This window comes from Stegostoma tigrinum, chromosome 18, assembly GCF_030684315.1.
Source record: "Stegostoma tigrinum isolate sSteTig4 chromosome 18, sSteTig4.hap1, whole genome shotgun sequence".
NCBI lineage: Eukaryota > Metazoa > Chordata > Chondrichthyes > Orectolobiformes > Stegostomatidae > Stegostoma > Stegostoma tigrinum.
In genome coordinates, this window is record NC_081371.1 from 43496033 (window position 1) to 43508468 (window position 12436).

Consider the following 12436-nt stretch of genomic DNA (forward strand, 5'->3'; position numbering starts at 1 on the left):
TCGAGGGAGGCTGTAATGATTTCCCCCTGACATTCAATGATATGCTATCACTGACACCCCAAGTATCAACATCCTGGGGATTACCACTAACCAGAAACTGGACTAGCCATATAAATAATGTAGCGTTGAGAATAGTTGAACCGAAGGGTCTGTTTCCATGCTGTATGATTCTATGACTTTAAATGAGCAGGTCAGAGACTAGGAATTTAGTGATAAGTATCTCACCTCCTGACAACCCAAAGCCTGTTTACCACCTGCAAAGCAAACTTGAGAAATCAAAAGGTTTCTCTCCATTTGCTTGGATAAGTGTAACTCCAATGAGACTCAAAGACCTTGGTACCATCCACTTGAGTAACAAGCCACCCAATATCTTAAACATTCATTCATTACAGTATCAATGTACAATGATTGCAGTGTGTATCAGCTACAAGATTCCCTGCAACAAATCACCAGAATTCTGAGACACCATCTTCTAAATCCATGACCTCTGCCACCTACAAGGATAAAGTCATCAGATGCGTGTGAACACCATTGCTGAAAGTTATCTTCCAAGTCGCATATTATTCTGATTTGGAAATATATCACTGTACCCTTACTGTCACAGGATCAAATTCTCTTCCTAACAACATTATTGGTTTGCTGATATCACAGACAGCAGTTGTTCAAGTCGGCTCACCAACATCTTCTCAAGGGCAACTGGGCTGGGCAGCGAACGCAACCTCGCCAGTGATACCCACATCCTGTCAAAAGAATAAATAAGATTCATGTCTGTGACCAAGCTCTGAGCCATAAAACATTAACCCAGTTTCTGTCTATCCACAGATTACTTTAGTCATGCATTCCATCTTATTTTCTAGTTTCTGTTTTCCTTGCTTGCTATTTGCTCCTCATCACCATTTAGATCATTTTTCCGTGTTAATATTGAGGGTGGTTAGGTGTAAACTGTAAGTTTTTAATTATTCTACTAAATGCACAATGATGAAGGTATTTCATGGAAATGTAATTTCATGTCAGTATTTGAGGTGTAACTTTCAAGTTGAAAAGCCCACAGTAACACTTTGCCATATCTTTCTACGTTGCCATCTCTTGTTGAAAATTTTGGCATGACTTAAGCCCACATTTCTATTACCTTATGGGAAAAAAGTCCGCTATATATCCTTGCTTTGAGCTTACCAGTTGTTAAGATATGCCACTTTGTTTGACAAACAGATTCAACTAAAAGAAACAAAATTGACCAGTATGTATATGCAAAAATAGTCCCATTCTCATTACTCGCATGCTTTTATTAAAAGCAAAATACTGCAGGTGCTGGAAATCTGAAATACAAACAAAGAGTTCTGAAGAAACTTGGCAGGTCTGGTAGCTTCCTTATTTATTCATCCTTTGTTATGTTTTATTGGCTTGACAATTGATGGCAACACCCGTCTGATTTTTGCAAGCAGATCGACTCAATCGCATTGCAACCAGATTGGAAATGGGCAACATTTGATTTGGTTTATCCTGTAGTAAGCATGAAAAATGAATCTCTTACACAAATACCACAAATTGAAAGGTTGTCAATTTTCTCTCTTTACTATTGACTGTAGGCACTCCTCAGTACCTAATAAGTCAGCAAGATAATGGGTGGTTCAGATTGCATTATGAATATGCCATTTCATTACAGTACTCTGAGTCCATGAGATTTTTAAAATACTTTACACCCTCCTATTTACTCTCTTCCCTGACTGGTAGGCTTTGTCTGCTGTGCTTATTAGAACAAAAATAAAGTCCGTAATTTTGGGGTCGTGACAATGGCTTGCATTCCTCAATGTTATTGCTGTAACATTAATGCACAGTTGCAACTACATGTGGAAATTCGGATGTTACCATCAATGATTCTGTGTCCCCCCATGCTGTTGAAAATTTGAGAAATCATTAAACTGATGAGAAATTGCCTCTCTAAGCCTGGAGGCTGGGTGTGAAAAGATACTTTTTGAAAAAGTTAAACATTGTTGAATGAACTGTGACTGAGTTTTTAAAATGCAAAGTTCATAATTTCTGCTCAACAACATTACTGGCTCTGTAATTCTAATTAATGGAATGTCAAATTGTCACATTAAGTCGTATTCTCAAAATAATAAAAGTCTATTCAAGACATTTAAGTTTCTACGTTAATCCCATATGAATGTAACTATCATTTATTTTGTTCTTTAACATTTTAATTAAAAGTAAAGGATAACTGGTGCACATTACTTCCTGGTTTTCTGTCTATGAATATGTTTTATTGTGATTGATTGTTCACCTGGTTGATGGCCTCACAGTTGCTGAATGTCTTGAGATCTCTTTGAATTTGTATTGAATTAAAAGCAGTAGCAAGGGAGGAGAGATCTATGCCATGTAAATCACAAGATTGAATCATAGAATCCATACGGTGTGGAAACAGGCCATTCGACTTATCAAGTCCACACCGACCCTCTGACGAGCCTTCTATCCAACCCTACCAGCTGACTACTGAGCCATTGTGCCACTCTAAAAATCCTTGTGAGCAGATTCCTTCAATGCTGGCTTCAAAGTTTCAACCAATTGATATTGCTGTAAGCAGCATTTACTCCAAGGCAGTAATTTCCACCCTATAAATTAAAATTTATTCAATTTTATTAGGTTTCTTTATCATTGAGAATGGAATACCTTTTCTTCAGTTCATCAAATGAAATAGAAAGTAGCTACTCAACCTTTTATACATAAACTGATTGACAAAAACCATTGTATCTGCCCCAAATCAGTGGAAGTATTAGATGAATGATTACAATTTCTGATCATTCTAATATCTGTAATAACCATAAGATTTTAGTCAAGATAACAAAGTGTGGAGCTGGATGAACACAGCAGGCCAAGCAGCATCTCAGGAGCACAAAAGCTGACGTTTTGGGCTCTCTGATGAAGGGTCTAGGCCCGAAACATCAGCTTTTGTGCTCCTAAGATGCTGCTTGGCCTGCTGTGTTCATCCAGCTCCACACTTTGTTATCCTGGATTCTCCAGCATCTGCAGTTCTCATTATCACTCATAAGATTTTAGTCAACAAGTTTACAGAAGACTAAAAACTTCCTTAACAAATCAAAGAGAGTGAAGGTTTAAATGAGATTTGGTGTTTGCCATTCCCTATTATAATTTCTCAAAATAAAATTCTCAGTATGCATAACATGTTCTGAACAAATTGAATAGTTATTCCCACGACGCTTTCTGCCTTTGCTGAGCCAACATTGATTTTTGGGTTTTTTTCTCATTCTTGAGATGTGGGCATTGGTGGGAGGACCAGCATTTGTTACCCATTCCTAACTGCCCCTGAACTGAGTGAATTTCTTGGCCGTCTCTGAGGGCAATTAACAGTTTTCCGCGTCGTTTTGAGTCTGAAGTCACACGTACGCCTGACGCTGATGGAAGATTTCCCTTCCCCAAAAACCTATCCATAGATGGATTTTTACAGCATTTAATGATAGTGGTCAGCAACACAGAAGCAGCAATTTCTGGAAGAAGCCAGAATGTAAAATGATCATTATTGAGCCAAGCTTTGTTTTGCAGATTTATTAATTATATTTAAATTACAGCAGCTACTGTGGAGAATAAACTCAAGCCTCTGTATTACAGCTCCAGTAACATTATTATTATACTGCGTTTTAAAAAAAATTTTACTGCCTTTTCTCTACTGTATCATCCTTTGATGATAAAATACCCTTTTATGCTTCTGTGTAGAACAACAGGATGTCTGATGTGGACAATTATAAAATATTAAGTTAATTTTAATAATTGATGATAAGGGTTTTAGGTGTGCAGTCTACTCAATTAAGTTCAAAACATAACATGAAACATAGAACAGTTCTGAATTTGTTCAGCTTCCTCCAGGGCTCCCTGTTTCACACCCTAAGTGATAAAGTTGTTTTGACAAGACCTTGCATTTTGACACTGAAAATTCCATAAATAAAGTTGAATTGCTGCACCTGAAATGGTTGCAAGTTGATAAAATCTAATGAATATTTATAACAATACTTCCGTATTTCACTGCTACAGCTACTGTGTAGCTTTTCTCTTCCCAAATATGTATGTGAAAATGCATGTAAGCTTAAGCATAACTTATCAATCATTGTCTCTCAGCTTGGCCAATTGAAAGGAAACATAAATATCAGGCATCATTTTTCAAGCGTGACGATGACACTGATTTTTGAGCATTTTAAGTATTTATCAATTAACATATAAGCCAAAAATAATATTTTTTTGAAATGATAGCATGATACAGTTCTGTAAAAGAGGCTATGTAATGATCGACACAATCACAGTTATATTTAATTTAAAATACATCACAAATTTTAGAAAGTTACATTATACTTCAAGAAATATGATATTAATGAATATGGGAAATGTATATAGTGTGAACAAGTTGTGCTGAATGGTCTGCTTTGTGCTTTGCATTTTATGTAATTCTATGTAATGTTGATCCAGGTGTTAAATGTTTGCACAAAAATAGTCATAGAATCACTGCAGTGTGGAAAGAGGCCATTTGGCCCATTTAGTCTGCACCAATCCTCCAATGGGCACCCCACCCAGACACAATCCCCACCCTATCCCCATAACACCACATTCAGCATGGCTAACCCACCTAACCTCCCCAACCTGGACAATGCAGAATAATTTAGAATGGCCAATCCACCTAACCTGCACATCTTTGGACTGTGGGAGGAAACCGGAGCACCCGGCAGAAACCCATACAGACACAGGGAGAACATGCAGACTCCACACAGTCACCCCAGACTGGAATCAAACCTAGCACCTTGGTGCTGTTGGGCAGTGCTAACCAAGCCACTGTGCTAATATTCTTCCAGGAAAGTGTATGTGTTAGAAGTACAGCATAATAGAATTACTGTGTTTACTTCTGTTTCAGGAGATTTTTATTGCAGCAGTGGAGAAAACTCGACAGATGAGTCAGCAGAACAGATCAGTGTCCCCGCTAGGTCACATTAATAAAAGACTGTTGCACTGAAAATCCTTCAGGTTACATCTGTCTTTGAGGGGTGAAGGTTTAAAATAGAGTAACAGTGCGTCTGAGGGACATTTATGGTCATAGGTCAGTGTAAGCAAATGCAATGCAATTAAAATATTTGAATTTTTAATTCATTCACAGAAAATGAGCATCTCTGGCTTTATTAGCATTTGTTCCCTATAGTTTTGGAATTTTCCTGTAGACCACATTAACTACATTACCCAAATCAACACTTTCTATTACTTCACCAAAATCTTAATCAATGTAGTTGAACATAAGTTAGCAGTAACAAATCCTCACGTTTCCAAATGACTGTTAATATTGTCCCAATTATCATTTCTACAAGTTTTCCCATTGCCATATATCTGCAGAAAAAATGTAGGTTACACACAGTGAAAGCACCTTAGAGTGGGGCTATCCATAGGCAAATCAGGCACGATCTCAGCGTTATCATTAGGAATGTGATCAGCTATGTTTGCTCCCTTACTTTACAGAAAACTCACAGATACCACGAAACAATGTCTGCCAGTCCAAATCAATTTTAAATTACAAGATGGTATGTCCATAATCCTTTCATGAAGGCAGCAGGTTAATTAAGATTCAAACTTTCTTAGTTGAGTTTGACTTATTTTGATGTTGAATTCCGGCTGCATTTTAATGACTGTCTGCAACAGTGTGTTCTCCAGATTTAAACATAATCCAAGGGCTCAATTTGGTAGGTGACATTATCCAAAACCTGCTATGAATCTGTGTGTTATTTTAAATTCAGCAAGAAATATGACACTATCTGCATACCAGATTGTTAATTTTCATTCCTCCCACATAGATACCAATGTCAACATTTTCCATTTCACCCAAAAAAAAGTTATTCTAAAAATAGATGGAATAACCTGGATGCTAGCAAGCAATCTTGTCACATGCCTCTATCAATTCTGAAAACAAAATGGGTTGTCAACTGTTTATTCAGGCGTACAGTGATTATGTTGGTGAAGGCTCAATAATTTCAATATTTGTATGACTATTACAGATTACAAACTGCCTAGCATGGATTTTTAAAAAAATTATGAATGGGTAAGCATCACTGGCCATCTTTGATTGTCCTGAAGAAGATTGTTGTCAGCCACTGACTTGAACTGCTATAACCGATATGGTGTATTTTTGTGTACCCACAGTGCTGTTAGAAAGGGAGTCCTTCGAATATGACCCAATGGAAGTGAAGGAACAGTTATATATTTCCAAGGCAGGATGGTGAGTGACATAGAGTGTAATTTTCAGGAGGTGTATCCATGAACGTGCTGCTCATGATGTTCTACCTAATAGAGTTTTAAAAGGTGCTGTCAAAACAGTCAGTGTAAATTACCTCAGTACAATGCATCCCATTGCTACCACTGTGCATCAATGATGGAAGGAGTGGATGTTGTATTGGAATGTTGACATATTGGTTCTTACAGTGGCTCAGATGTTCTCTCCAGAGGTGGCTTTGTGTGGGGCAAGTTCCTGGCCTGGCACACCTGTTTCTGGTAAAATTGCTCAGAACTATTGGATTTCTATTCCATGGGAGTAACTGCATGCTGGAGCCAGGCCCAGTTTCCACAGTTCAGAAGCAGATATAAGGGCTGCTAGGTTCTTAAGGGGTTGTTTAAAAGACCCACCTCAGTGCTGTAGGATTTAACCCCAGAAGTAATAGAAGTAGGTAAGCCCTTTAGCCCTACACTTCAAAACCCCTTCATCTACTCAACCACAACTTTGCCTGGTGCATTAATCAGAGATAGTAAGAGCTGCCAATGCTGGAGTCAGAGATAACACAGAGTGAAGCTGGAGGAGCACAGCAGGCCAGGCAGCATTAGAGGAGCAGGAAAGTTGATGTTTCAGGTCAGGTCCTTTCTTCAGAAAAATCGTTTTTCTGAAGAAGGGCCATGACCCAAAAGGTCAACTTTCCTGCTCTTCTGATGCTGCCTGGCCTGTTGCACTCCTCCAGCTCCACACTGTTGTCTTTACCCTATGCATACCAACTCATGCCCACCCAAGTCACGTTCTGGCACAACTCCATGCTAATCCGTGCCCCTCTGTTCTTCCCATCATCCCTCATGCTCTCCATTAAACTTTGCCCCTCTTTCAACTACCACAGTTGTTTAAAGCCCCCATGCCAACTTTGTGCCTGCTTACGCCACCCCTTGCTCCTCACTCACCATCCTCTGTCAGTTTACCCTCCATGCCTATTCACCCAGTATGCACCATAGGTGGACCGCAGGACTCATGGTAAGGTGAACTAAAAATAGTGTTAAGTAACTTTTTCAGACTTCATTATAAAAGAGAGATATTACAGAAATATTCTGTTCTGTATATTTAAACCACTTGAAGTATTTAATTCTTTATGCCAATATTTATAATCATAGCTCCACATCAAAGTCAACTAATTCCTTAATAATCTCTAACAACTGTCAAACAAACTGAATTTGCATGCCCACTGTCATGAATATTACAGGTCATGAAAGCAATTGAGCAATAATGACTATCATGAAAACCTTCGGACTTAAGTGAACAAAAAGCTATTAAAACAGCAAACACTTTTACTTCAATTTCACAATATCATAGGTTTTACTTCTCAAAATTTAAAAAGCAGAAGATTCAAATAACTTGACAGCTGAAATGTTCTGCAGATTTTGACTATTTTTAATACATGTTTGTATCTCCTGTTTTAAGCCATAAGTCATATAATGTGAGAAACAGACCTTGCCCCAGAAAAGTTGTGTCTGTTTGAACTCAGCACTGGGTTCAAATGCCCTGCTAGATTTGGATTTCCTCCATGCAAGAAGCACATCCTTCCTGCTTTGCCTTACCTCCTCTGTGAAAATAAGACTATCAGAAAATAGGCGTAACACTTATTTTTACTTCACCTTACCATGAGTCCTGTGGTCCACCTATGATGCATACTGGGTGAATAGGCATGGAGGGTAAACTGACAGGGCATGTTGAGTGAGGAGCAAGGGGTGGCATAAGCAGGCACAATTCATGTACCATTTTGTGTAAGCACAGAGTAACTACACTCCATAAAGATCTAAACCATGATGTTTGTTCATTTGACTTCAGAATTACTTTTCAGATGATTGAGCAAAGCTCATTTGAAGGAAAAAGACCGTTTAAAAATCTAAGAATGATAATTTTTACATATTTTAGTTTTTATTTAATCTGGGAGATTCCAAGTTTCTTGCTGATGTGTAGAAAAAAGTGACCAGCCAGAAACAGACAAGATAAAGCCTCGGTTGTAAATCTCAATTGCAAAATGATTATGGACCTTATAGAAAATGCATTTTTTCTCACAACTTGATAATGTTTATACCAAGCTTAACTTGTTTGAAAAGTAAGCAAAATTAAACAACAGCAGTTAATGGTTCAGCTGTGAACAGATTAATCAATTGAGATTAAGAATTATACATACATAGGCAGCTAGGCAGAAAACAGCCATGAGAATCATTAAAGAATGGAAATAATTTATCATTAGGACACAGAAGGTTGCTATCCAACAGTTTATCCAGCAGTAATTTCTATGAGAAAAACAGCTATCATAAAGCTATCAAGCTGCAGGAAGAATATTAAATTTGGATGATAGAGTTGATTGACGAGCTTGAAATCAAGAGGGAACTGGGCAGAAGGAGAAACTGTTCTCCTTGGCAGATGGATTGTAAATCAGAGGGCGCAGATTTAAGGTGATTAGTAGAAGAAGCAATGGTAATTTGAGGATAAGCCTCATTATGCTTTGAGTGTCGGGTTCTGAGATACACTGCCATGTGAACCTTTGGCAAGGTCAGCAGTTATTGCCCATCTCAGATTGCTTTTGTATTGAGTTGCTCAGCCATTTCAGAGTCAACCACATTTCTGTGGGTCTGGAGTCAAATGTAGACCAGACCAGGAAAGGATGATAGCTTCCTTTCCTAAGGAATGTTAGTCAACCAGAAGTTTGCTGATCAAATTCAAATTTTACCATCCGCTCTGGAGCCTCAAAGCCACATCCCCAGAGCCTTTACCTGGGTCTCCGGATTATCAGTCCAGTAACATTACCACTACATCACCACCTGGCTGTTATGAGTGTGTGGCAATGGTGAATTCAATTGAATTTCAACAGATAAGTTAAAAATGCCTGAAAGGGGAAAAAAAAGGTCAAGGCACGGATAAAAGGCAAGGAAGTGGGAGTAGATGAATTACTCTTTGACAGCAATCACAAATGGTCTCCCTCTATGCTGTAACCATTCTATGATTTAATTGTGTGGAGATCTTCTGAGTAATGATAGATAATGGTAAGACAGCACAAATTTTAAAATTTAAATAATTCATCAACTGCTTTAAGATTTTCTATCCTCAGTAGCTCTGTAGATAACCATGGCCACGAACATTCATGCATCTGGCTTCTCTCAGGCTAAAATTGGCAATTGGCCAGTTTTCTGTCCACTGTTGCATATACAAACTCGTTGAGACTGTACATTATAATAGAGGGGAAAATGTTCCATTCTGTCTTCTCAGAAAGAAGTAGTGGAATGAATGGCTTTGCAATAAGTTCAGGCTTCAACAAGGTGGAAGGTCCCATTGAGTTTGTACAGGTGTTTTTGTAGGTGTCACTTGTAAATTCTGAGACCCGATATCCTTAATTTTCCAGTTGATGTGTATCCAGCTCAGAATGTCATGCTGATGGATGTTCAGTGTCTCACCAGCAGTCACATTGTTTCCAATCTGTGCCAGTCTGCTATACCAACTGCAATTAGACCACTTTGACAAAGCAGAGGATGGTTGGTAGAGTCTATCCATTCACAACTGAACTCATGATTTCTGTGCAACCCTTTCATATGTTAGACCTTGCATAAAACACAACCTACAAAAATATAATCAAACAGACCACTGGGCTGATTGAACACATGGACCACTGTAAAGGAACCTGCAGTACTCAGCAGAGTACAGGTCAAGATTCATTGTAGTCTGCTGCATGCTGCACAGTATCACTATCATGAGGACTGTCACCTTGCCCACAGGCAGAAGGTGAGCTCCTGAGAAAGAAGATAAAGGGGAAAGGAATGCTTCAAACAGTGTAACCCTTTTCTGAGTAGACAGCCTGTGAGTGACTCATCCAACTGTAATACCTTTCAAAGCAATCCCTATTCCCCATTCACTAACTTTATTGCATCCTATCTTCCCTCTGTTAATGACCATCACTGCATCCTGCTGGCTATAGTACTAAACTAAAATATTTACAGCAGATCACAAATAAAATGCACCATAAAACAAACGTTCCAAATGGACTTCATAAATCAAAAATTAAATATCTCATGTAAAACTCAATGAGTTCCCCTAGTGCCTTTCCTTTGATCCTGTTTTGGTGACTTTGCTTGTCCTATTATTATGCTATGTTATTCCATTAGCTACTGATACTCACTGGAGAAGACTCCCAGTTAATGTCACACAGCTCAGGCCCTCAAATTCCTGCTTCTGGACTGCATCCTCTCAATATGGGTAGCAGCAAGCTTGCCTGATTGCTTGACAGATAACAGCTAGGGCATGGGTGGAGTGGCAGAGGTGGAAGCACAGAGGCTGCTATTCTAAGAGAGGACAGCTATTTTGCACCTCATGGAACCACTGTCAGATTTCCTTAGAGACCCTAACAGTGAATTGGAGTGTAGATTGCATGACTGTTGTGAAACCTGTTATAAGGCCATAACATATAGGAGCAGAATGAAGCCAGTCAGCCCATCAGGTTAAGCCCCATTGACAACTGATACCTGAAGCCAAGAAGGTAACAGTCTGAGAATTGTTATGTAATGAGACAAAGTGAGATATGCGAAGGAGGGTTAGGTTGAGCAATTTGCTAACTTCAACAGCATTAGACCTCACTCTAGCAAGACCTCAAACATGTCTTCCTCAATTGTAGTAACTATCACTTCCTCCATGGCAATGAGGAAATATAACTGTCCCTGTCTCCCTTTTAGTTAAGAGCTGTACTCTTTATTCCTCTACGACCTTGTCCTCCAAGATTAAGGGAATTGTGAATGTGGTGCAATTTGCTGGCTGATGTGCCTGACGTGGTTGAATAACAAGCAGTGCGTACAAGTTCTGAGATATGAATGTGAGATTTGGGACAGTGCTGAGCGAATGAGGCAGAGGTGAAGCTGTGAATGTAAGGTCTGAGTCTTGATTGACAGGGATTTCAGGTAGAATTAATGAATGAGGAAGGTACAGAATTGAGCAAAGTGTGAGGCTGCTGCTTCAGTTAAGCGATACGGCCTATGAAATGAATTAATTGACCTTGAACTCTGACCTGAGATCATTAAAATTCTCACAACACAGCGTCTGGTTCATCAGTAGTGCTCTTCTTACCATTAACAGTGATGGCATTCTGCTCCCATTAATCCCTCATGTTATCCAAAAGGTCTCCTGGCTCCCAGTGGCACAATTGGTCAGTCTCCTTGAAGGTCATAATCCCTCCACAATCACTTCTTGCACCAGCTCCAGATAGGAGGCACATTTTCTGTAAGAGGTTCCAGCTGCGTTTAAGTCACACAAACTAGTTTTAACAGGTGGTGGCCTCACAGTGTTTGGAACCCTTGCAACCACTCAGTAGTGCATTTGATGTTGAACAGCAATAATTTAAATTAGCAGGGAGCAGGACACTTGTAAGATGCCCACAACGGAAGAAGTTAATCACACATCATGATCCCTGTGCTTGTTTTTGGGCGGTGATTACATTTTATCCCCAGGGGACTTAAATAACTCTGAAGCTCAGCTAATAGTGTTTAATTCAAAAGATTTTTAAGCCAATGTGTGAATTGTTATGCAATTGATAGATATTTAATTCATGTAGTATCATTTTATTAAAATATGATTAATTGCATCACTATTGTGTTGAGTTTGAATCAAAATTACATTCATCAAAATAATTATAGACCTGTGAGTGTGACTTCAACTGTGGGTAAATTGTTGGAGCTGATTATAAAAGTTAAGATTCACAGACATTTAGAGAGGCAAAAATTGACGAGGGATAGCCAGCATGGTTTTGTGTGAGGAAAATCATGCCTCACAAACTTGTTTGAGTTTTTTGAGTAAGTTACCTAAAAGATTGATGATGGCAGAGCAGTAGACATTGCTTAGTTGGAATTCAGTAAAGCCTTTGGTAAGTTTCTGCATTGTAGACTAATTAGTAAAGTTAGGTCATGGGATTCAGGTTGAGCTTGCCAATTGGATACATAATTGGCTTAATGGCCGGAGACGGACACAGTGGAGGGTTGTTTTTTGGACTGGAGGCCTGTCACCAGTGGTGCTCCACAGGGATTGGTTCTGGGTCCTCTTTTGTTTGTCATTTATATAAATGATTTGTATGAGAATACGGAAGGCATGGTTAGTAAGTTTACGGATGACACCAAAATTGTTAGCATAGTAGACGGT

General features: G+C 38.9%; 1 protein-coding gene across 9 annotated transcripts in view; it reads left to right on the forward strand.

Moving 5' to 3' along the window:
- Positions 1-12436, forward strand: part of LOC125460757 (potassium voltage-gated channel subfamily C member 2-like) — a 225633-nt gene that overhangs the window by 188365 nt on the left and 24832 nt on the right. For 7 of the 9 annotated variants that reach the window (XM_048548628.2, XM_048548630.2, XM_048548631.2 and 4 more), the window contains one exon: positions 6184-6259. The exons of 1 other annotated variant lie outside the window; for it this stretch is intronic. Coding sequence is in view for 4 of the 8 variants with exons in the window: in XM_059652477.1 (XP_059508460.1) it covers positions 6184-6259 (76 nt within the window). In the remaining 4 variants the exon portion in view is untranslated. Of the gene's footprint in view, positions 1-6038; positions 6083-6183; positions 6260-12436 lie in introns of those variants that run through there. One more of the 9 variants, XM_048548632.2, reaches the window with a different exon arrangement.